We start from the raw sequence: 25,831 nt of genomic DNA on the forward strand, positions 1-25,831 counted from the left end.
AGCACGGGTGGTGCGAGCCAGAGCGGAGAAACTCTGCGCATCTCTGCCCTGGTGTGACAGCCGGCTCAAACTTCCACTTGGCTTCAGCCCCTGTCTCCCCACTGCTTTTTCCCCCATAGAAATGAAGTGCATTGGGCAAGTGTGTGTGGTTTTGCCTTGTCCCCTCTGTAGCAGCTTTTGAAGCACTTGGCTCAGGTAAGGCAAAGCTGACGGCAAGGCAGAAGTGAGGAAACACCTGTGGTAGGAGCTTGGTCCCTGCAAGCCCACATGGGAGGGAGAGACCCCTATAAAACTTCAGTGGAAGGGAAAGAGTCAACCAAAGGCTGTATCTTCTTGGGCACCACAGTTGCTCAGCCAGAGGATGCACAAAGCTGTAAGAAATGCCATGCTCACGACAGAGTCCCATGCTTGGGTGTTTGAACCGGTGCGTGGCTCTGGGACATGGCCCAGTGCCAGTACCACGCGTGCGGGTCTGAGCCCAGGCGCAGGAATGGGATCGGGCTGTTCCAGTGATGTCCTCCCTGCCAAGGCCAGGATCAGACCCTCTGCCTGCTCTGCCGTAGCCACCAGCCCCCTTGCACAAACCATCGGCTGGCAGCTCTGTTCCCTTGGGCAGCTTTTTTAACTCTCCCCTTTGATGGAGTGGGAGATGCTGTTCGAGGATAGGCAGCTCGCCAGCGTGGGATGCAGGGGGTGCAATATTTGATAACACAGAGCTCTTCAGTATGTTTATGCAATAGCCTCCAAGACCGACGATGTACGTGTACTCAAATGTCTTTATGCTGCTCTATATCTAATTTAATTACGTGCTTCCTGTCTCATTTAGCTTAGCAGCCTCCCGTGGCTCCAGCTCAGTTGCCTGTATTATCAGTCCTTGTTTTGGAACACAAAAAAACCCTCATCTGTGTCGCAACGCCTGGGGCCGGACTCTCTTCCCGTAACCGTGCTGCAGCCTTGCTGGCATGAAACCCACCTCCCATCCATGGGGACTGGCCCTCTTGGGGTTTCATTTCCACCAGGGAGGTCCGGGCAACCCAGGCAGGGTGCACTGGGAGGACCCTGCACGCTTGGGCTGGGAGATGGCTGGACCGTGGAAGCACCTGCACTGGGAGAGCTGCATTTGCAGCTGCCCTTCGCCAATGCAGCACTGGCTTTTGCAGGGGTACAGGTACCGGCTTTCCCCATTAGAAGCAAAACACAAACCTCTCAGCCCCAGGTATTGCTGCTGTTGTTTCTGAGTTAGTATTTGTGAAGTGCCAGCAGCCTTGAAAAATAGGAAAATAAAGTTTTCAGCCCCAAAGCTACACAAATGGGGCAGGTAACAGGGAAAGAAGGAGGGACTGGTGACAGGGTGCAAAGGGCCCTTGCACATGTGCCCTAAAGCACAGCCAGGCTTTCAGGGGAGTTTCTGGTACCAGGTATTTTTATATGGTTTGAGTGGAATAAGAAGGGGAGGATACAGAAAGGGATGGGAAGGGGAGGCAGGGAGCAAGAGCAAGAGCAAGAGCAAGCCACGCTGCTGGGGTCTTGCTGCACCACAGAAGAAGCACTCACCAAAGAGCCTGACAGCTGAATTCTCCTAAACCAATGGGGAACCACAGAGACGGCGATCAGGAGCAGTAAAACCTGAAGGCAGCACCACACACTCCCTGCACAGCTTCAGCAGAGACTGCTAGAAGCCCGAGTCCCCCGGAGCTGTCTGCATGAAATTAGGGAGATGCCGAATGCAGAGTAGGAGGGAGAGACTTAAAGGCACTGCTGGTGTTGCACAGCCCCTTCCTCCACCAGCAAGCTGTTGTTGAGCTCTGGGTGTGTTTAAGGAGCGATGTAGGCAAATGAGATGGAGAAAGGGGTGCTGGCAGGGGATCACCCATGACAGGAGGTTGCGGGGTGTTTGCAAGGGGTCCCCAAGGAACCACATTGCAGCTGGGTCTTGGCCACGGGCACAGCTTATGAGACAGGGATGGTCAGGGGCTGCTGCGGGACACCATGCTCATGTGGTTGCAGGTGAGCTTTGCTCCATCTGTGCCTCCCGGCCCTGGTGCAGGACGGGCAGCTGCCCACGCAGGCAGCGGCGCTTGTCCCTTGGCAGGTCCTGCATGACAACAGGCCCTCACCCTAACCCACGGAGCATTTAATTGATTCCCAACAAAAGCGCACTCTGCGTTCACATGAAGCATGAGAGGAAATAGCCGCTCTGGAAATTTGTAGCAGTGCGGAAAGAGATTATTGAAATAAAAAAAAAAAAAAATTAGAATTACAAATGAGCTTTTCAAGTGGCAGCTGTTATCCACTCTGCTCACATGCTCGCTTTGCACAGCGCCGGAGCACATCTGCGTAGGGAGAGGTATCTGACAGCAGGTATTTTTAATCTTCTCTTTCTGTTCCCGGCACCTGCTCTTTAAAGCCACTGAACAGCAAAAAAAAAAAAACCAACAAAGACGATGGCTAAATATATCCTAACTAAGAAGAGAGACAGAGCAGCGCTAATGGCAGATCCTTCCTTGGATGCATGCAAATTGTTTTGGCTCAGAGACAGGTTTAGAGGGAAGAAGCAGCAGATGAAAAGGAAAAACAATAAAAGAAGGGAAGGGAATTAGGGCAAAAAAAGGGAGATAGAAAGAAGACAGAGGGACTGATAAGTTCCACTGCACCAATTTCCAGAGAAAAACAAGCTCATTTAATTTTTGTTTTTAAATGCAACCCTGTGCAGACCATGTAGCAAACACTCACCTTTTAGCAGGGAGGATGGGCTGTGAACCAGGCAAGGGGTACCCTCGGTGTGCCCAGGGTCAGGCAGGATCCAGGTCACTACTCTCCCTCACTTGCTAGACTTGCTCAGGAGACGCTCTGCTTGGCCTCAGCCCTTCCCCATTGAAGTCCCTTCTTCTGGTAGGCAGCAGCCCACCCAAACAACCCCCCAGCTGCCCTCATTCCAGTCTCTGCCCCTACTAACACCTCCCCTTCCCCCTTTAGTACCCAGGATTGCCCTCAGCTGCCTCCCAACCCTTCCCCAGCAAGCCCAGGCTCCTCCAGATTTCCTAAACTGGCCCTTGGGACTCTCCGAATCGCTTTGACTTCTCCAGCTCTCACTGCCTATCTCTAGCTCATGCATGCCCTGGTCCCCAGATGTGTTTTCCCTGCCTGCTGAGTTGGCTCTTGCCTTTCCCATTCCTTACTTGTTTGTCCCCATCCCTACTACCAGCCCTCACCCTGGGCTTTGCCAGTGACTTGCCATCCTATTGCTGCTCATCTCTCACTAGTTTATCCCCCAAGCAAGGATCAAGCCGAGACCTTGATGCCAGCTGCTTGCTGGAGCCTGGGGTTGCTTTTTATCAACTGGAGAAAGCATTTGTTTGCTTTTTGTGGCCTGATCATGCTTGAGCCATCCACCCTGCTCCCTTTGCTGGGAGACCTTGCTTGTGCATCCCCCACCGCTGGTCCTGGTATGGGGAGCAGGCTCGGCACTTGTTTTCGTGCTTGGCAATAAGGCAGTGTGACCAAAACATGGCCAGAGGGGCAGGCAGAAGTTATGCCACTGGCAGCTCCAGGTCCAAAGGAAAGGCTGGTGCCCCAGCCACACCACCTTTGCCGTGGCCATTTCTTGCTGCATGTCAGTGCGTTTAATGGGCTGATAAAGAGCTCCCCAGCCCTCGCCGCTTCTCCCCACAGGACAGCACGATGTATACAGAGGTGGTTGGGCTGGAAAGAGCCAACTGCCTGCCTTGGCAGCCCCACGTCTCCCTGCCACACTCCCAGCAGGGACAGTTCTTGGTTTTCCATTTTCCCAAACAAGTAGCTACCTGGTGCTGCTGCCCTGGCTGCAGTGTGGTAAGCCCAGCCCCTCCAGGCAGGTCCTACAGATTTACATGTGCTTCTGTGAGGTACCTGGTTCAGGGGAGCAGGTAATTTGTCTGCGATGAAGGGCTGCTCATGCGACCCATCTGCACTGGCCATCACCGCTCTCTGTGCTGCCTGTGTCCCTGCACTGAAGCCAGCGCTCCTGCTCAGCTCCGACCACAGCTACTCCCCAGGCAGACACCAGCAGCCCCTCACTGAAGCTTTGCTGCAGCCTTCTCCAAGAGCGGCTGCTCCTGACACCGCTTGTGCTCAGGTCCTTGGTTTTGGGGTTTGGGGTGGGCAATCCATCACAGGTAGTAGTGGGGTGTACCCAGAAAAGGACAGCAATGCACTGGTGGAAGGCTCTTCAGCTTTACCTTCCTTGTAGTCTCCTAGATCCTAGTGACAATATTTCTGACTCATCTCCCCAAACTGTGCCTCTGGGGAGACTGGTTCTAAATTGCCTCAACAGAGGAGACTGACTGCTTAGAGTTAACAGGTCCCTTCTTCGCTGTCCCATCCAGCATGTCTGCACCAGTGAAACCAGCACACGGAAGGATGAGGGCAGGGTCCAAGAAATCACAGGCTTCTCCCACCCTTTTCCTCCTCAGCAATTCTGCTAGGAGATACCCCTCCATCCCTGGGCTCGCAGTTCCCACTTTCCTCTCCACGCAGGAAAACGTGCTCGACTCACATCTTTTCAGACACTCAGGCAGAGAGTAACTAGTCTCAGGCTGTTTATTACGTCCTCACGGTCTCTATACAGTACAGGTGAGTAACACTTTACAATGTGGTGACACAACTTAGGGGGGATATCATCGCTGGTCAGACAGCTGGTATGGCTGAGGAGCTTCTCCAGCCTCATAGGGGAAGGTGAGCCTAGGAAACGAGCAGGTAATGCAGAAGGAAGGTCAAACCGAACTCGAGCCCATGCCTTCCCCTGAACGGGAAGGAATCAGACTGAACAACCCACGTGTCCTGCCCAAACAGCTCCTGCTGTTATCTACCAACACCAGCAGCACCCAGACACTGTGGAGGCAGTTACAGCATCAGGACCGAATTAAAATAAAAACATGGCATAGGGAAGGTCTTAAAAGAGCTGGTCTTTCTACCCAGCTACCTGGTGGCTCACTTCTGAGTTTACTCCCTACTTTAATGTCCTCCTAAATCTCTCCAGAGCCACCCACAAGCATGTTTCCCAAGGAACAAGTCATCTTTATTAAGACAGCCTTATTCGCTGCTTGGGTTTGGAGTCAGATCCTCAAGGCCCCTTCCTGCCAGTGGGACACTGCCAACCCACTGAAGATGGAGGTGCCAGAGAGCTTAAAGAAAAATCTGAACTCTGCGTGTCTGATTTGGGGTGCTTGTAAAGGAGGCGGGGAGAGAGGTTATAGGAGGATGAGATACTTCAGTCATAGTTTTTAGGGAAGGGGGATCTAACCCAGGGAGTACTTGTACCCTGCTCTCTTCATTACCAGTAATCCCGCAGAGGACTGCATAAGTAAACACAACACAAGATGCCTCCTCCCCCTCATTGCTTCTTAACTGGTGACTGCGGGCACTGATAGAGCAACGGGAAGACATTTCTCTTAGGATAATGCTGTTATCTACACTATAAATGCAAAGCCGAGCAGCTCCTCATTCGTCATGTTTTAGATCCAGCCTGGGGCATGCAGCACATGATGCAAACTGGGAGTTGTGGGGCTACTGGAGACAAGCGATTCACACTGTGGCTGGTCCCCATACCTCACACCGGGTCCCTCCAGAAGCAGGCACTGCCTTTTTTTCTGTGCCTTTTTGCCAGAAACATTGGGTTTTTTGGTAATAAGCTCATCCCCTTTTGCCACCTCCCTCCCATGCCCTCAGTTCCCTGAACTCCAGTTAAGTTTACTGCAGTCTCCAATCAGAGATACGTCCCTCCAGTAAAACCAAGAGGAGGCACAGAGCAGAACGACTGACTTTACTAAGCAAATACAACACACACACCTTTATTTACACTCTTTTTTTTTATATCAGAAAGCCAAGAGGAAGCACAGCCGTGATCCTGCTGAAGCAGCCGCTGCCTCTGTGCAGCACGGCTGCCCTCTCAACTAGCCAGCCCCTGCCACAAGCGCAGCACGTGGAGTGTGGATGGAAGAAGACGACATGATACTGGGGACAAGAAGAGCCTCTGCAAAGCCCAAGGGGTGCGTGGAAGAGAAAAGCATTCTGATCTAGCAGCAAAATGTGCTTTAATTCTAGTTTTGTGATATAATGCTTTGACGCTGGAGAAAACACAGTACCAAGGAAGAAGACAACTGCAGCAGCCGCAGGAAAGAAAGATAATGCAGAAATGATGTGAAGCATTTTCTTCTTATATAACGGGCAAGGAATAGCTACTAGGAGCTTTATAGTGACAGTAGGAGGTATGTAGGAGAGAGATGGCAAGACCAGAAACAAGGGTCTGGGGAAGTAAAAGGCAAAGAAGAGACGAGGGATATATGGGGATGGAGGGTGTGCAAACAGGAGGGCATGGGAGGAGGTTATGTGAGACCCAGGCTCAGGTATACGGGGACAAACAGTGCTGGTGGAGAGGAAGGTTGGCATGGACAGGAGTGCTTCAGGGGGGAAACTGTAAGGAGGAAGAAGAGGGAAGACCACAAGGACAGGACTGAGAAGGAGAGAGGGGTTTGGAGGGAGAAGCAAGAGGCCCCCAGGGAGGGGAGAGCTTGCACTGACAGGTGAGAGGCACTCCAGGACTGGCATGAGGTATGCTTTGCTATTGCTCTGAATGCTGTAAACATTTTGGTTTTGTGTCTATCAGTGAACATTCAGTTCAGTTTGATACATGTGCTCTTATGGGTAACTGGAAGCCGAGCAGAGTTTTACGTCTCTTATTACTAGTGAAACTTATGCACAAGGCAAACACAACACTGGCTAAAAATCTCATTTTATGTCATTTATGCCTAATTCTCCTATTTTAACATGCACATCTATGTCTCAGAAAAGCTTCTCTAGTAGGAGACACTAAATAACATACACGTGAAGTCACATGCACTCCCACCCATCCACTCCCACAGACACACACACACCTATTTCCCTCCCCTGCTTAGCCTAGCAGGACTTTGCCCTTCACACCTTCCCAGCGTGGAGGGCAGGGACCCATCAGTACATTAACAAGTCCAGTAAAAGTGATGGAAATCATCCCAAACCTGGCTGATGGGCCAAAGCAGGAGAAAGAAACTCAAAGCAGATTGGGGTTCTGCTTCTGGAGTTAACAACACCTGAAGCTTATAGAAAAGGGAAAGGCAATTTGTAAACTCTTTTTCCCTTTTGCTGTCAAAGGACTTGGGAGCTGACTGGATACAGGCCAGCAAAAACAGAATAAAAGGAGCTGAGGGAAACAATTTTTTTTTTTTTCCTCTCTTCATGTGATGGCACACTCTGACATCACTTGAAACAGAAGGAAAATTTTGGAGGTGTGTGGTTGTGGAGAGGGGAAACAGGGTTATAAGTTATGAATAACCCTTTCACATCAGTAAGAGATGAATCAAAGATAGGATATTTGTCCTTGATAGGGATTAGTCATCACTCAGTGCTTTCCGAAGCTTTGGTTCCATCGTTATTTCCTTAATCAGCCCATGGTTTAAGGGGAAGAGCTATAAGCTGCCTATTTTAATTCACTTCAGACTGACATTTGGCATAAAAGAAGCAGCTGGTGCCAATTTCTTGGGTTTGTTTTTTTTTTTAAATTACTTTAAATAACTAGTCTGCTTCCCTTCAGGAGAGACAAACTGTAAGAGCAGCAACAAAAATAACTGTGATAGACTTATATGCCTCAGACAATACTTGTGCTCCACTCTATGCTCTAGGATGTTTCCCATGGAGGATATTATCTGGCACCAATTTAATTGGCAAAACACTTCTTCTACATCAGCCGGCATGTGAATACAGTTCCTGTCACCACTGCAGCAATGGCAGTTCTGAATGCACCCACTCAAAGCAATTCCCCAGGTCAATAGAGGAGAGAGGGGAGCTTGGTTTTTACAGGGTGTTGGCTACTTTGAAGTTTTTCCACGAGTTCTGACACAAACTGAAAGGATGACAGCACCAATGCTGGAGGAGGTTGCTGACAGATGTTACATACTGGGTTTTCTGGAGTCACACTCCGAACAGGACCAGCCTTTGTAGTCATCAGGGAAGCTGGGGAATTGTCCACACTTCTGAGTATCTGTTCCTCATTCCTCGACAAAAACATCTGGGTTCTGCTGTTTCCCCATCGGCTGGTTGTCTCTGTGACCCTCACTGCCATGGGAGGCTGCAGGGCACTTTGCCGAAAAACCCTTGTCTGGGATGTATCAGCTGGCACTAGAGGTCAGCATCATCCAAGTCCACTCAGAAGGTTTATCGGTGGCTTTAAGAGAAATACCACAAGGCAGCTACTGTGGCTTTCTGCCTTCTCTTTGAACGCAATGACTGCCTAAGACTGCTGTCTCTTACATCCAGGGCAGCACTGGGATGCTTTTTGTATGTGCAGTCAAAAGGAGGCTGAAACGGAGGAAGGCAGGGCCAGATGAGGTGGCCTCCCGTCATCCCTTGCAACACAGCTTGTTTGGCAACACAGCATCGGGAAGCTGAGCTGCTGCGTTGCAGCGGTTGGATCACCGGTCGCAGTGCCATTTTACGGTCGCAGTGACACTGGGTACAGCTGGCACCACAGGCCATCTCAAGGGGAACTATTTCGGCCAAAGCAAAGCATGACCCTGAGAGATCCCAGTCCATCCTGTGTTATGCAGGTGTAGTAGACATAGACTTTTCTTGGAAAGGAGAGTTATTCCAGCCCCTCCTCACAGTCAGTGGCTTTGCATCCTCCCTTGCAGGTCAAGCATTGAAAGTGTTTCACCGCAATGTGGGGTGATTTGCCCTCCTCCTTCCCTTTCACCTATAGCAGGAGGGGGCTGTATAGGTGACGTGACTCTGTTCCACTTCCTATAGCCCAGATACCATGAGGGGCAGCCACTAGATGCATGAATCTATATCCTTTGCTTCTGTCTTTGACTCCTTCCAGAACATTGCACAAGTTTCCCCAGAGACCTGTCCTACTAGGTCTTCTTTGCCAGGTACCTTGTTTGCTGTAAAGCTGTGGGCTCATGAACAGCTAAACTCACAGCTGGTTGAGCCACTGCATGATGTAGACCCCTTGGATGAATCTGGGGCACTTTTCAGTGCCCATCTTCCACTGATCTTTTCCTACAAAACAACTGGAGAATTCTAGAGCTGACCAACCAGGTACTGAAAAGCATGTTTCCCTGCTGAACATAAATTTTGCACTTGCACCATATTTAGACTTTAGTGTCTTAGAGACCACAGGAACACACCTCCAAAATAAAACAAACATGCTTACCATCCCTATCTTGATCCTAAACCTATTTGTTCTAATGCCCTGTGCAGCATCCTTACAAAAAGCCTCAAAACCTGCTTCCTACCTAATGCGTGGACAGTAACTTTTAATATCCAAGCAGGTTTTTTGTATCTCATTCCAAACACGTTATACTTAGCTGTAGAATTCAGTCTACCTAGTTTACACCACATTAAACCTTCATCACCAGCTTTCTGATGTATCAAACCTACCCACCACTCCTCTCAACTAGAGCAGAAGTTTACAGCCTCTGATCCGTGGGTGATTCAGAGAAGGAAAAGATCCATGGGGTCACTTTCCAGGCCTTCATAAAACTAAGAAAATAGACCTCTGGTCTGTAGGCTCAAATCCACAGACAGGCTGTCTGCTTCTCCACTAGAAAATATTGCAAGAATCTGACAGCCGATAAGCTGGAACAGCAATGCCATAGAAATGGGGCCTTCAGATGGTAAGTATTACTGCACAGCACAGAGGAGGTGCTACACAACTGCCATCTGCACAGAGTCTTCTCCTGCAGCTGGCTATCCAGGCTATGGGAACAGGGCCAAAGTACCCTTCACACCACTTCACACCCGGATGCTCGTCCTGCTCACTGCATGCTTCCCTGTGTCCTGTTTTTAAGCAAGCACCATGCAAGAGGGTCCGTGTCTTTAGTAGTTCTTCACATGGCATTGAACCCACAGTGGAACATCGGTAGGTAACAACAGTCAATAAGCAGTAAATAACAAAAATATAATTGTGATTTTTCATGTTACCTCTCCCTGCCATGCGCTGGTCAGGTACTACATGAAAAATGCTATCTGCCATAGCAGACAGGTCTTGTGCTCTTCTTAGATCTCAGCATGGGGCAGATAGGACATTCCTTCTCTTGACTCTTTCCCGACAGCTGGCAGGTTGCTCCCGAGAAGCCACCAAGCCTGTTAATGTCTCTGGCGGCCCGGAGTCTCTTTGTGTTAGGTTTTGGTACGGTGCCTAGTACAATGAAGCCTGAACAACAACTGGGGTCCTGAGGCTGAACTACAGTACAAGTAAATAATGTTAATGAAAAACAATCCTTCTCACTAGAAGACTCGCCTGACCAGGTCTAGTGAGAGCTTTTAGGATTACCTTCCTCATGAGAAAAACTCGGCTCCTTGACTGTCATACAGAAAATAACTCTTAGTCTCCATCCCTGAAAGATAAGGGCTGTGACAGGGTAGCAGCTGGTGTCATAAGGTGTGGAACCAAAATGGAAAGGTGAGCTGAGTTCGCTGGTATGGTTTCCATGCCGGGAAGCAGCATGAATCATGTGTCTTTGCCCTCTCTACCTCCCCTCAGTCTCTGGATCTGGACCCCAGCAGCCAGCGTGGGAGACAATGCTTTGGACGAGACTTGGCTTCACAAGTTTTGGAACTGCCCTTAGGGCCCTTCCAAACACAGGGGAGAGGTGAGAGCCAGGGACACGTCTGGAAGGATGGAAAGGTGCAGTGGTGTTATTTACACACAAACCAACGTAGCAGTTTTAAAGGAAACCTGCTTTCCCAACAGATGACCCCATGACTAGAGAGGATTATGGGTTTGTGCTAGAGAGAGGCAACAACTGCAAGATGCTACCGCTAACCAAAAAAAAGTGCGGAAACTCAGAGAGTCCTAATACCACATCTGGATCATGCTCTGGAAGCCTCCTCTTCCTCTTCTCCCTCTTTTCTCATTCCCACTGCTTTTAACACCAAGAAAGTTTCACATTTAGACATGGGTTTTGGCTGTTGTGGGAAGCACGTGGTTTCTGAGGGCCCCATCGCTGCTCTAGCTTAGCCTCCTCTGGGTTTGAGACAGCAGGTCTGTGTAAATTTTGGATCTCAGGAACCTGGGGTAAGAGTCTTTCTCCATCAGGCTGTGCACCTTCCCCTGAGCTTGGTCAAAGCAAGAGAGGGAGGGCTCCTGCATATTTCTTCTTGTCAGCTCCCGTGTCTGGAAGTCTATGTTCACCTGGGAAAAGTAGCAGAAGAGAGTTTGGTACTGAGTGACCAGTTTGCCTGCTTCAAATGGCACATTTTGTCTCAGCCATGGCTGTAAAAGCAGCAGCAGAACCAAGGTCCTACCCTCGTCCATGCCTAAACAGCCCCCCAAACTCTGCGGGCTTTAGCGATCCAGTGTTAAAAATCCTGCCCCAAATTTGGAAAAGTTGAACTAGATTTATAGTGATCTGAGCACTTCTGAAATCAAATGGCTTTTATTCAGTCTCTTAAGCACAGGTTTATGTAGCACATCGTCTAAAATTGCTGACTCAGCCTAACCTCTCTCCTGTCTACCAAGATTTCTCTAGTGCCTTTATTCTGCACTACATGACTGATATAAGGGTGAATGAACTTTTAGATGGGTTTAAACTATTAGTATGCTCTTATTAAATTTTTTTAAACTTTGTTGTTATAAAATAAATTGTTTGATTTTTCCCATAACAGCTTCGTGTTACAGTATCTCAAGCAGGGACTTGAAAAAATAAACCACTCTGATGTTATGACTGCCATTTGCTTGCAAAGCCAACAAGGTGAGTTTTCCTGTTTTCTTTCCCTAGCAAAGCAGTCAGCGTTTGTTAGGGTTACTGTTTAAAACCTGGCTGAAAAGATGTTATTTGTTGTTACTAACCCAGTGTCCAAACTTAAAGGAGTCTAGAAAGTAAAGCTGTCTACCTTAACTCAGATGACAGCAATATAGATTCGCTCCCTGTGTCACTTAGGGGTCATTTCACATTCTAGTACGCCAAAATTACGACAACAAGACCAAATTTTAGGAAAGACCCCATCCAACCTGCGCTCACATTTCTAATCCAGATTCAGCCCTGCAGTCCTTAAAAATCCCACCCAGCTTCATGAATAACAGCAGGAAGATGCTCACTGGGGGCGACGCAGATTGAAGCGTGCCCTGAGATGTCCACAGCCCTTGGTGTAAATCTGGGTGCTTCTCAGTGGCCTTGCAATAGCCTTCCTAGTTCAAAGATGGAGTAAAGAGAGCCCTTTTAGAGGGATCCCCTCGCAGGCACCTGTATTGTGACAAGCACCCGTGCAATCTAGCAGGAGGACCACCGTGGGAGAGCAGGTGCAAGTAAGCACCCTCCTGATGGCATTATGAATACAAAAACGCAACCCAACGTCACAACGCAGGATCTGACAGTTGCATCAACCTGTCAGTACTTGAAAGAGGACTTAACAAATCCAGGCTTTGGGTTGTGACTGCACTTTTTGTTCAGCTCTGAGTTATTGCTCGCATCTTTTAGGAGGTCTAATTGAGTTGGGAGTTAGTCAGCAGATAAACATGCCTCCCTGGAAAGTCAACAAGTTAGTCATTCGTGGGATGCTTCTATGCAAAATATCCTGTGAGAAATGAGCCCAATAGCCTGCTCGGGGATTAATAGTAAATGAGAGGAGCAAGATGAAATACTCCTAGGAAGCTGATGGAGGTTAGGAAATGTAGGTTGCAGTTGCCACTGAACTCACTGGCTGTGACTAATTCAGTATCATCGAAGTAGTTGCCCTCACCAGGGGATGAGTCACCGTGAGCAGATGCAGCTGTAATAGACAGGATGGTATTCCCATCCTCCTTATCCACTCCTCATCATCGCCTCTGGCAGGGGAGGGTGAGCTCCCCAGCCCCCTGGCACCCCGCAGGTCCCAGGTGGGGGAGACGGACCTGCTCCCTGCCCCACAGGGATGCTCTGCCTGCCTGGGGTGCTGGCATACCCACCTCTCGAGGAGCCTGCACATCGATGAACTCCTCGAAGATCCGCTGAGCCTTGGAGGCCAGCTTGGCTGCCGAGCGGGTCTTCTTGAAGTCCTCGCAGGCGAGCCAGAACTCTAAGTTTTCCTCGCTGAACTCTGTCTTCAGGAAAGCACGGAAAGCGGCCAACCCATCTGCAAGAGACACACAGGGAGTTACAACAGGAGGAGAAAGAGGGCAAGGAGCAGTCTCTTTAACAGACATCCTTCCATCCACCCCTGCCTACCAAAGGCCCTTTGATTTTTCTCCCAAGGTCCGCGATGCCAGGATGCATCCATAACTTACACCATTGCATCAGCTGGACTCTTGTGAAATTCCACAAAGCCAAACATCATTGGCTGTTGCTCTGAAAAAGCATTTTTCCAGCTAATGTGACAAAAGGCTTTCTTTGAGATTGGGGCACCTAACCTTTGAAAAGTTCCTCTTGAAAACATCAAGCTTCAGCAATATGGGTTTTTTTGCCACAGCTTCTTGTGCATGTTAATGCAAAGCTTTGTAATGTCCTATCTGTCATTAAGAAAAACCTTTAATAAAACATAGTATCTGTGGACTTGTCTCCTATGTTTTCTGTCACTTTGCTATATCACCTTGTGACGTATTTTTAGGTCTTATTTAAACAGAGGAAGGATCTCGGAGAGTCTGTTACAGCTACAATAAAGGGGAGAGGGAAAGGACATGGCATAATTACTACTTGTCTAGTTGGTGGTAAAAGTGTTATCACTTGTTAATGCTTAGCAGTTGTGACATTTCAGTAATGTAATCTGAGTCAGCTGGGGCAGATTAGAAATACGGAAAAATTTATTAGGCAATCTGTGTCCTCTTAAACCCCTGCCTGGGTGTATTTATGGACACTACTATTGTTTTTTATTTCCTTTCCCTGAATGGCACCAGCAGAGTTGAAGTAGTTGAAGGTTTCACACATGCCCTTTATCCTTCCTTTAGCCTTGGGATAAATTTGGCTCCTAATTTTTTTTTTTTCCAGTAACATGTTTCTAACTTTTCCTGGTCTTTTTCTACAGGGTCTGAGTATTCATAGTTCATGACTGGAAACCTCCCGAGTCAGCACTGGCTACTTCCAAGCAAGTGTCTAAAAATATTGATGGAATTGGGAATGCACTTGGCAAGGTCAGACTCCCCAAAAGGATGAGAGGAGCAAGTGCACGTGTGCCTGGCAGAGACGGACAAAGATGAGGGTTTGTAGGACCTGAACTCCTGCAAATGCTGTGGTTTGGGGGCTCAACCTGCCCCCTTTCTGCTGTAGGAGATCTCAGCAGTGCTGCCTTCCCTCCTTCCTCCAGTGGCAGGGTGCACGGGAGCTGGGACGCAGCCCAAGGGGTGATGTCTGATGCTTGGTGCGGGCCATTTTCACATGTCCACAGCAAACACAGGCCCACCAGGGACAGGGGCTGGCCATGTCACAGGATCCATCACAAACTCCCTTGCAGCTTTGTCCTTATTTTCTTGCTCGCACCAGGTACGTGAGGAGAAGCAGCAATGTAACACTGCCCTTTTTCTCCCTTGTGTGTCCTAATCTTACTCCTGCTTATTTTGTTTCCAGTAATAACTTAGGACATGGAGATATTTTTCAGTTCTAGGTCCTGCGCCTCAAGCCCTAAGAAATGGCCCCAGGTGTTGAACAGCAAATAACAATCCTATTTCTGGCTGCACGTAAGTCAGCAGAGATGTCTGACTGCCCAGATTCTCAAAGGGAAAGGCAGAAAAGATATTAGGCCAGACAGGACCAAACTACAGGCTAATCCTCTCCACTCTACGTTTCTCAAAGCTCCCTCGCTAACCGGCTCTGCACTGCTAACTGCTCCATCAGCAGTCTGCATTGCAAAGGGCATAGCGATCAGCAAGTAAAACTGGCACGTCCCGTCTCAGCTACTTCTTGCTTCTTCTGTCAGCCCCAGGAGGGCGAGAAATAGCTCTATCATACCAGCTTGTCCAGTCACTTCTTAATTAATGCACTTGTAGGAGAAGATCATCAAGGTTTTGGACTGCTGTTGTGGGCAAAGTGAGGGCTCTTGTCCATGAGCACTGCAGAGCAATTAGTGCAAATTGTGGGTTCAATAACATGACGTTAGCCCTGGAGAAGCCTGCAGAGCAGAGAGTGCCAAAGGCATCTCCAGCAGCAGGGTACCTGTCAGGGTCACGCTGCCTGTGGCTGCTTTGAGCCTCTCCGTGGATAGATAAATATGGTGAATGAGAGAGATGTTTTAGGGCTGCTCCCCTTCCTGAAATCTAGGATACAGAAAAAATTTTCAAAACCTGTGCCCGCCTTAATGTTTATAAAATTCACAGGGCCTGTGTGGGAGCAAGTGGAGGACTTGAGAATAGAGCAGGGAGTCTTTGCAGGAGGAAAAGGAGAGGACAGAACAGCAGGCTGACAGGTTTCAGAAAGAAGAAAGTACAAAGGGAGAAAGCAGCAGTTCCCCGAGATGTATGTCATTTTATATATCATCAGCTCCTAGGACATTTAATGTGAAATATTCCAGCACCCAAGCACACTGCTATAACTATACAGTCTCTGCTGTGTGTCCCTGCAGACGTCTTGCTCCCCTTTCTCTGTCCTTGTCTTTTCCCCCTCCTCCCCTTTCCTCTAAAACAGCCCCAGAGCCCCAGCACTGACAGAGGATCACTTGCAGAAATAGCAGCTTTGTGTGGCAAATAAATATAATACCTGCGAAATATAATACCTGCTAAAAGAAGGGGACATCATGATTGACGAGGTGAGAAAGGTGTTTGCTTCAGCCCTGCCCCAGAGAGCAGCTGCAGCAGGTCCCTCCTGGGACCAGGAGGTTTCCATATGCTCTGCCTCCTGCTCTCACATCAAGCAGATCCTTTTTATCCTGAAGTAAGTTTAGACAGCAGATACATAAATAATAGTGTCTGGCTGTTCTCCACTTCTTTATATATTCCTGTCATGCCCTCCTCACAGCCTTTGAGGAGCTGGAAGTGATGAGGCTGGACCTGGGAGGACCTTGCAGGGGAGGCCTTGGATGCGGGAGAGGTCATCCTTGACTCGAGGCTGCCTGGCTCTCCACAGATTTCATCCTTAGCCTTTGACTGCCTGCCAGAATTTACAGCTGTGCCTGGCAGACAGAGGTTAGAGATGGGAGCCCAGATGACTTGTGCAGTAGTAAATCACTGCCCACAAGTTTATCATGGAACAATGACAAATCTGATTGAAGGGGCAGGAGGGCAATTAGGGATGGGGACTGCCACCACCAGAGCTGGTATTTGACCTAGATGTTGACTTTAATCTCCTCCTGCACATGATGGTTATCAAGAAAGCATGGCTCATGAAGGATCAGCTTCAAAGCTCATCCCACCCAGCTGGACAGCTTTTTTGCTGGGGCAACCAGCACTGGATTGCAGTGTGATATGAGCAGGAGAGCATCACCGACTGAGTCACCCTCCTGAAATATCCTGGAAGATGGTCGGAGCACCTGAGAACTGCGATTCCAAAGGGATGCTATACAGAAAACCCACAGCAATTAAAAGCAGGGTTAGAAGTCTTCAGATGCAGCAGCACAAGAAACCCATAAAATGTGTAGTCTAAAGGCTTGGCCATTCAAGAAGACAGAGATGTACTGGTATAGATGCACAGCCCTTCAAGACAACTATTGGACACTTATTCATGAATTTGACTCGAGCAGTCAGCCTTGCTTGAAGCCAAAGGAGTAAATCAGTACTGATGGAGCAGATAGGATGAAAGCAAAGAAATGGAGCTCTTCTACTGAGTGTCAAGAGTCTGAAAGAGGAGCAGAAGACATTTGCTTTTTACTTTTGAAGTGTAAATATAAGCTTCAAAATGCCCTGCTCTCTGTTCAAATAGACCAAGGGAATGCACAAAAGGATTGCCAGGAAGGATTGTGCAAGTATTTGTACATTACCCCATCCCAAGACCTTGCAGCACACCGTACAGCTGTAATGCTGCAGGTCACTGGCAAATTAGACAATGACAAGAATTTGTGTTTTATAGATGAGGACTGCCAGGCAGGTCAATGACTATGTGAGGAACGGGACTCAGATGCTCCTGACATCCCATCCAAATGTTGTTCTTCAGGCCATGGAGAGCGGATCTTTTCCAGCAAGAAGGGCTGTGGAGGAAGGGACTGAACTGGCTAGCACAAAACACAACACAGGTCTTAACTAAGGCAAGCTTCAGCAACACGAGGAAGAGCCCAGATTAGTGGCTTAGATCATTCAGGCAGACAGTTTAATAACCAAGCATTAGCCACTGTCAGAGGAAGAAAGCGATCAATGATCATCTAATTAATGCATGCGTTTCACGCCATCAGGGCGATCAGCACTTCATGTAGGGAATAAAGGTAGAGTCCTTATGGCTGGTAGATGAATGGATTAGCTCTATGGAGCATGTTGGGTCCAGGGCTGAAGAGACAAGGCCACAATGCTCTGTATAGCATATGTACATGCTCTTACTGCTGCTTAGCATTGCTTCGTTGAATGTTGGCTGCCTGTCACCAGCACAATGCTAATGCTAATGCTGTTCTGGCTTAGAAAGAACTAGGAGTAGGTTGAGATATTCCTGTGCTGTGTAGGAAGAGGAGCAGTGTGTAGACAACAGGAGGAGGAGGACAACAATAAAGTTTGGGCAGAAGGGCACAGAGATCACAAAAAAAAAAATAAATGGTGCAGTGAGGAGAAAAACCCATCATCCTTGAGATAAAAATGGAAATTCAGCACAAAGGTTTTCTGCGTCGAATGCTTCGTTGAAAAGTGACTAAAGATTGAGGACAGACTGTCCTGCTGGATTCTGGACAAATGACAAGCCATGTGTCCAGCCCCGCAAGGGATGCAGAATGAGACATGCCATTGCTTGTATCTCCCTCCAGCAGCCTGTCAAATGAAATCTCCATCTGGCTGACCAGCCTGTACCTCCTGGGCATGGGTACAGAGCAGGGATTACTCCTCAGTTACTCACATGTATGCACACACACTCTATGGACCACACTGAGCTCCACTTCCCTGGGAGCCATCGCTAATCCACACTGGCACAAAATAGGAAAAGATGCCAAAATCTAGCATGTTAAAACCACTGCTTTTGCTCCTTGAGTGCCCTGAAGCATGCTACATATGATCTGTCTCTTACTCTCTCAATTTTCTGCTGAAAGTAGGATCAAACTCCTCTCTCCTGTTGCTTGCCACTTTCAGAAGCCCTGACCCAAGGGAACGCTGCTACGCTGTGCTTGCGTCTCTTGCAGTGAGCTCAGGCAAGGCTCCTGCTGTAAAAAGAGGATCGACTGGCTGACTCTATGGTTTCAATTTGATCCGCTTCACCTATTAGCAAAACCAAGTCGGATATCATTGCACTGACCTATTCATTTGGGGCTGGCAATGAAACACAGCTGAGCTGCATCCTACCATTCAGCACTGGTTACTTTACAAGGGCGAGGCTGAGGGATGCTGAAGTCCCAGCGCCAGTGCAAAAGGAAGGTGGGGGTGTGACAGAGAGCCCTTCTGCCTTTCCTACTCACAATCTCGTACTAATGTCAACACAAATTGTTCTTTAAATGGCTGGGGAATTAATCCAAATCAGACCACTCTCTATAGAGAAGGGCATTGCCCAGCCTAGGAATCTCCGGAGACACGCAACTGCTTCAAAACCCAGGGGTTTTCAATCCTCCACTCAAGATGCTGCCAGACAGCAGCATGTCAGGATCCAACATTACGTACAGAGGTCATTCAATAAAACAATGGGGGGAGAGGGAAGGGGGGGCTCCACAGGGCCAACACACTCCAAGGGATATTTGACAAAAGTGAGCATGATGACTCTCTCCATAGAGTCTGTATCATGCATGACACCTGTTCAGGTCACTTCCATTCAGAAACCTTTTGGAGACTCATGAAAATAGGAAGTGGAAGAGTACAAGTTGTTTGCCTTTCCCAGAAAGAGTACTGCAGCCCTGCGAGCCTCCTCAGTGTACAAGGGCAGCCTGCTCACCTTGGCACTTCAGAGAGTCTTTTAGGGAGCTCCAATCCACTTTCTTGCTCCTTGGAGCTCTTTTTTGCATCTGTCCAACCCCTTGCAATATTACCCACAAAGACTGCCCCATTTTCAGCTGCTACATCCAGCTCCTGAGTCCTACGTGAGCATTCTGGGCTTTTTTTCCCCCAAAGAACAGGTTGGCTGGAAGGGACCCAAAACCACCGTAACATCTGACCACAGCAGAAAGGGCCACTCAACCCCCTGAAATCGGCATCACAATCTCCCTTCCGAAATAGAAGAACTGTCCGTCTAGTGAAGAAAGAGTTTGTCAGATGTCAAGCAGCAGTCTACCTGCTGGTGCTGTGAGCCCCAGGGGAAATTCTCTCTGAGCACAGCTGGTGCTTAGCCCATGCCCCCAAGCATGAATTTGAATTTTCCCTGTCTAATATTGTTCACCTGGGCAGTCACAGAGAAATTAGACTGAGACAGTTCTGTCCTTCTCTTGGCACTAAAAGTAGAATATTAGCTGGCAGCTTCACTACAGGCAGATGCAGGCAGGCCAGGCACTGCTTTTCTTACTCTAAAATTTTGGTCAGATAAGGCACAAGACTCCCTTACCTGTCTAACATCAGCACATTTCTAACAGCAAAAATGCAACTCTCTCCTTTTCTGCTTTCATAGCAGATCTTTGGCAATTCTCCTCTGTTTTGGATACAAGTATACATAAGTGAAAACACAATGATTTTACAATAGAATTCCTTTTATGGATATGTGCTCTTCTCCTTTAAACTGGTGTAACTAAAATAACACTTCTGTTTCAACTGAGCTTTTTGTATTTGCATCATTATAACCCTTGACTGCCAGGCTAGCAATTCCAGAAACTTCAGGTTCAGAGCAGTTGTAATATATTCCTTTAGAAAGTAGTTTATTAAACAACAATTTTTTTTCACTGATCACCAGGCAATGTCACCGTGACTGCTGATAAAAAAAAGATTAATTTAAATTTTAAAGATCACCTTCTGTTGCTATTAGGAACTGAATATCTTTCATTAGGTGCCAGAGAGTTATCAGAATTACTTTCTGTTCTAGAGACAGGAAAAATTCTGATAATTCATTTATCACACTATAAGGCTAACTTATTAATAAAACCAGACACTCTTGTGGAGGCTGTTGGATGAAATAATTGAACTAAGGTTTGATTTAGCATTCACAGCAGTCAACTGAAGAGGGAACAGTCTGTATAATGTCAGTACATAGATGCGTAAATTCACTGGCACCACCAAAGCACTTTTGCTGCAGTCTGTATCTAATAAGAAAAATTTCGGCTTTTACACTGGTGAAGGAGGAACAGGGACTTGAGTACAGAATTGTAACACTGATGTGAATATCCTGCCCTCCCCCTTCCCCATCACCCAGGCACCCTATAGTCTCTTTGGTGCATTTTTCCCTTCTTGTTTTGAATTTCCACAAAAGAAATGTTCCCTCTTAGCCATATCCAGCTACATCACGTATATTTTTTTTCTACTGGCTGCAAGAGCAATGATCTCAACAAGATACTGCTGCTAAAATTATATATTGCTTTTTCTGCCTTGGACAGCCAGGCTGTTTAAAGTTGTCACTTAATTCCCTGCCAAAACTGTTGTCATCTCAGCAGAAATCCAGCAAAATTACAATTTATTTAAAATAATAATATAATTCTACACTTATATTTTAAAATATAAGTACGGAAAAACCTGAGTATCTAAGAAAACCAGACAGTTCCTTATTGCAATAAAATAGTTCACCACCCACATTGACTTCTCCCCAACCTTGACTCGCTCTTGATTTATTCTCCAATAGAAACACACTAATGAACCTATACTGTGAACTTTGCTGTCTTGTTTACAATTTCTCAGCATGAAAATGTTGGTGAAGCAGAATAATATTTTCTGAACAGAACCGATAACAATCGATCTCTTGAATGGAGCGAGGTGTGCTGATTATACGTTTGCATAAGGTTTCTGGATGAGAAATTTTCACTTTTGCATTGGTAACTGTAAATTAGAACCTGCTAAGGGCTACCACGCATGAGACTGCTACAGAGCAAGTTGTTCAAGGTTACTGAACCACATACACTGTTGTGTTGTAGCACTCCCAGCAAAGGCTGCGCTTCGACACAGCGTAGCTGCACAGCAGCTCAGAACAACAGCTGGAGGGAGAGGGAAACAAGCGGTATCACGGATCTTAGTGGGCATTAGAGAGCTGAGAACCTGCCATTTGCTTGTGCGGAAAGACTGGACCCAGGGGCACATGCCAAAGGATGGTACGCATGGCTACAGCCTTGGGGTCCTGCCTCCAGAGCATCCCCAGGAGCTGGAGAAGGCTAGACCTTGAGCTGATGACTTTATCAGTTGTGATCACCCAGCCAAGAGCAAAGCGAGGAAGGGAACCCACAGAAACTCACTGCCTTGTCTTTTAACCTGAGGACAAGTCCTGCCTGTAAATGACTGTGACCGTTGCCTAGTGGATAGTAAGCAGCTACCCAAGGGACCATTCCTGTGCTATGCAATGCATACTTTGTTTGCCCTAGCTACAACTAGTAATTAAGGGTACAAGGGGGAAAAAAAGGTAGAATTTGATCTCTACTCACATTTATGGGACAAAAGGACATCAAAAGAGTCTGCCCATCTTGTTGCTTCTTCTGTTGACAGTCTTCTGTAAAAAAAGGAAGAGGCAAGTTACAGACAACCCATGGCTGCCGATCCCCTCTGGGGCTGCTTGACAAGGACACTGAGGAAGGCTGGAATTCTTCTCACCTAACTTTGGAGGTCTACAATGTAGAGGTCTCCAGGTGAGCAGCAAGTCACCTCTAAAGGGCTCCCTTTAGAGTCAGTGAGGAGATACCAAGGGACTTGAAGGGACTTTACTCTTTTCATCTCACATCCCCAGGTAGGTGGGTAAAACAGGCCAGATGAATCACACCCGAAAAGGGACCAATTTTTCCTCATTGACTCTAAGCAGAGGCCCAGGAAACAAGTTCAGATGTAGACATTTATACTGTAAAAGCCAAAAGTCAAGTGAAATTAAACCCACCCCTGCAGAAGTGTTTATTTCTCCTTCCTGACTTTCAGGGGAAGGTTAGAGTCTTAGCTCAGATGCAAGCAGTGACTTGTGATCAGATGAATCCCATCCCACTCATCTCTAACCAGGACTCTGGATTGTCTAAAGTATCTACCTTAAGCATTGTGCAAACTAACACAGGACTTTCTGGTAGTGTTTAATAGCAAGGCTTAGCTAAAGAGGACTGTGACCTGAAATTGCCGGTCACCTCTTTTACTGAGTCAACTGCTTTGATTTGTGATGACAGAGGGGTAAATTATCCTCAAATACATGCTGACATGTCCCATGTACAGCAGTGGGACTGTGCGCATGTCCTGTCTCACGGGAGAACTCGTATCAATAATCCAGGTACTTTCTGAGGCTGTTCCTGCTGTGTCAGCACTGTTTTGTTTTCCTCCTTCCCTGTGGCTAAAAGAACTAGTCAAAGCTTATACAAATTACAATCAAAGGAAGATAATACTAGAGGGGGTGGTGGACAGGGAGGGGAAAGACAGAAATGGGGTTGGGGTGGGATGCTGCAGCTATACTCACTTCAAAGCCCGGTTGGGCTTGTCCGGAAGAATAGCTGTGAAATCATTATATGAGTCTGATTTGTGAGACAGGCAGCCCAGGCGAGTCCTCATCCCTCTGTTCCTGTGGTCGATGTGGGGGAGCAGGGGTGTGAGCAGGGGAAAACCAAAGAAGATGACGATTATAAGTCTAGCCAGAGTGGGGGAAAAAAAAACCCAAAACAAAACCAAACCAAAAAACCTCAGTGGCTCTGTGCCTCATCAGACCTGTGTCCTTGGTTCCCTCATCTGTTGGAGGGACCCTGAAACATCTCCAGTAAAATGCCAAGCAGACGCTAAGGACGGACACAGCACCAGAGCAGCTGAAGGCTCACCCACAACAGTCATTCAGCTGCTCTGACTAGCAAAAAGGTTTTTAAAGGCTGCGCTCTGGGATGGTTTCTTGGAAAGACCCGCTCAGGCCAGGTGTGGAAGGAGAGCAAAGGGCAGCAATACCTGAAGTCAGTCACCGCAATCTAGCAGCACCAAAACCAGCACAAATACCAGGGCTAGAGGGCAGGAGGGGGCTGGAGGAAGAAGAGAGGGAGTAGGGAGTAAGGCACCTGCAAGGTGAGCCTGTGCTGCAGAGCCATGAGACCCCAGCCAGGATCCCAAGCAGCTTCTTTAGACTCGGGGTTACATAAGCAGGCTAAAACTGCCTCTTTCCTGACAGGCTTACCCAGGCGGAAAATGGCTTTATTGCTTTTTTCCTCTAAATTTCAATCCAGCCCCAGAGCCTTCGCTCCTCCGCCAGCCCCTCGCATCCTTGCCAGCCCCTTCCCGGGATAGCCGGCGGATCCGCAGCATCCTTCATTACATAACCCCAGGACGGGGAGGACCACAAAGGGGGAGGGAAACGCCACACACACATGCATTATATGGGACTGGCATCATCTCCTCTCAAAGACACGTAGGTGCCCGTTAATGGCTTTACATGGTCTCTAGAAGGGTAGAGCCTGTGATTTGCTTCTCCAGCCCAAGGGCATCCCTTCTACTAGATTCCCTGGACATGGAATGAGGCCATTCTCTCCTCTGAACCACGGCAGGAGCATTTAGTGACCCAGTCTCCACTTCTCAGCTGCTGGACCTGCTTCTGAGCTGGAGAAAGCCCTTCTCCGAGCCCTGCTGCCAGACAGATGCCAAATACTTTCTGTGACTGCAGAGGGAAGTACAGTATTTTTCTCTTCCATATGTAATTCTTGCAGAACACTTCAGCACCAGCGACTGAGCCAATCTGTAGCACGCCCGTTTCCCCCTTCTTCTCCTGCCCTTCAGAGAGTTTCTATTATTGCACATTTTAATGTAATCTTAAAGCAAATTAAATGTTAATTAAATGCAATGAGTGTCTCCCTGGTGCAGCACAGGCAGCTAGCAGCATTTAACAAGCACAAAAACCTGGAGATCTTCAGTCACAGGAATTGTTGCACAGCCTCAAACTATGGGCCCATGGCTGGTGGTCCCAGGATGCTGTTACATAAACCTCAAACATCAGTGCAGAAATACTGCGTCCAAAGTGTCATGTTTCTGGCTGAGCATGCTGGACCTGCTGTGCTCAAACGGACACCGAGTCAGCTCTAAGGTCTTTCTGGTACCTTTCCTGATACCTCCTACCCCCCAACCTTTATCTTCCCTGCACTGTTTGTTCTAGCAAGCTCACAAATTTCTCAGCAAGCGGTGTGACATGCATTACCGCAATGCTGCTCAGATTTCTCTCTGATGCCTGAGATCAAGGGACTGCAGCAGGGAATCAGAGCGTATGGGGGACAGAGATGCTGCACCACGAGCAAGGAGCTTGTCTCTCGTGGAACATCGATCTCTAGGTGAGGACTTCCAAGACAGGACACAGAAGAAAGAGGGGGAAAGAAACCGGGTCCGCAGGAGGTAGAGAGGCAAGGGAAGGGCAGGAGGGAATAGGGGACACCACAGTGAGCTGAAAGGCTCGCTGGATGAGGCAGACAGCGACAGGATGGGCAGGGGTGAGGGATGCATCATGTCTTTTCAGTTACCTCCATGGGATCAGTAAGGCAGCCATTCAGGCATCCAGTTATAGTTAACCCTTTAACTGGCTGGCTTGGACTGCAGTCGGGGCTGTTTGCAGGAGGCAGGTGTGCGGGAAGGAGGGATTTACTGTTTCATGTCCTGGCACTTAAAAAAGTATCAAAGAATCCTCTGCAAAAAAAGGATGGCCAGTTGTTCTCAACCCATTTGATCCTTGCCTCCTAGCGCAGAAGGTCAGTTTTTCAATGGAAGACGTTCAGAGTTGAGGGATGATCACAGAGGAGAAACAGCATTTCCTTCTAAGACCAGGACCGCAGGTTAAGTCCAGCTTCAGGTCTAAAGTGATTTGAGTTTGGCGTCACAGCTCACCACGGAGCAGCAGGAGTTGGCATTATCGCACTCATCATTCAACACCTCTGAAGGTCTCTCCTCAACAGGCAGAGCTCCGGGCTGACCTTGCTAAGAAGACCAAACTACCTCTTGTCCCTGTCCCTCCAGGTCATGGCTGATGTTACTGGCCAGGCATCATGGAAAAGCTGGCACTGCAAATAAAATAACAGGAGGACTTCACGCGTCTGCAGATGCTGGTCCTTTCACCATCACAGGCTCAAGCACTCACACAAAAATAACTCAAAGAAAGCATCTCCTTTTCAGGGTGGTGGGAGCCTGTGGGAAGCCACCGAGGAGATGCACAGTCTGCAAAAGGGAAGAAGGGAGGGACGAAGGGAGGGAGGGAATGGCAGGGTCCCCATGAGCCTTGGTTGAACAAGTCTCACATCAGAGAGTAAAGGCGAGGTCTACCAGCCGGGAGACCAATGGGACAGAGAGCAGGACTGTATAGCGAGCAAAGGGCAAAGATTTCTTCTTTGTGAGGACAGGGCCAAGCTCCAAGTAACCTCCATGTTCTCTTCCCCAGAGGGAAGAACTGAGGAGGAGACAAAGGAACTGATGATAGCAGAGACTGTGTGCAAAGGACCCAGGACCCTGCTCTGCTGGGGCCTGGGGAGATCCCAGAGCTTGGGCTGCCCAATGCAACAACCCTTTTAAAACCTGATTACATTAAAAACGCACAAAGCCTCTTCCCGACTAAATTAATGGAACTGGGATTGCGCTACATGCCAGTGAGTGCATCTCCTTAATCTCTACCCTGACCGGCTGTTTCGATGTGCTTTAACTGAAATCAATCCTTGTAATTCCTTAAGCCCCTTTAAATTTCCTCATTAACGGCCTCACCCACAT

General features: G+C 48.1%; 1 protein-coding gene and 1 long non-coding RNA gene across 12 annotated transcripts in view; one reads left to right on the plus strand and one right to left on the minus strand.

Moving 5' to 3' along the window:
• Positions 1–4,560: 4,560 nt before the first annotated feature.
• The window catches only part of RGS8 (regulator of G protein signaling 8), a 29,161-nt gene continuing 7,890 nt past the window's right edge, over positions 4,561–25,831 (minus strand). For 4 of the 11 annotated variants that reach the window (XM_069789752.1, XM_069789753.1, XM_069789750.1 and 1 more), the window contains exons 3-6: positions 22,578–22,679; positions 21,577–21,641; positions 12,959–13,125; positions 4,561–11,206 (exon numbers count right to left, since the gene is read on the minus strand). In XM_069789752.1, coding sequence (XP_069645853.1) covers positions 11,024–11,206; positions 12,959–13,125; positions 21,577–21,641; positions 22,578–22,679 — 517 coding nt within the window. In that variant the 3' untranslated portion in view covers positions 4,561–11,023. Of the gene's footprint in view, positions 11,207–12,958; positions 13,126–21,576; positions 21,642–22,577; positions 22,680–24,600; positions 25,135–25,831 lie in introns of all 11 variants that reach the window. The other 7 variants (XM_069789759.1, XM_069789758.1, XM_009914116.2 and 4 more) reach the window with 3 other exon arrangements.
• On the plus strand, positions 11,103–24,954 carry LOC138686462 (uncharacterized). Its single transcript, XR_011325857.1, has 4 exons — positions 11,103–11,765; positions 14,011–14,116; positions 21,638–21,777; positions 24,818–24,954. It is a non-coding gene; the product is annotated as an uncharacterized lncRNA (long non-coding RNA).

This window comes from Haliaeetus albicilla, chromosome 8, assembly GCF_947461875.1.
Source record: "Haliaeetus albicilla chromosome 8, bHalAlb1.1, whole genome shotgun sequence".
In the NCBI taxonomy this organism is placed as follows: domain Eukaryota; kingdom Metazoa; phylum Chordata; class Aves; order Accipitriformes; family Accipitridae; genus Haliaeetus; species Haliaeetus albicilla.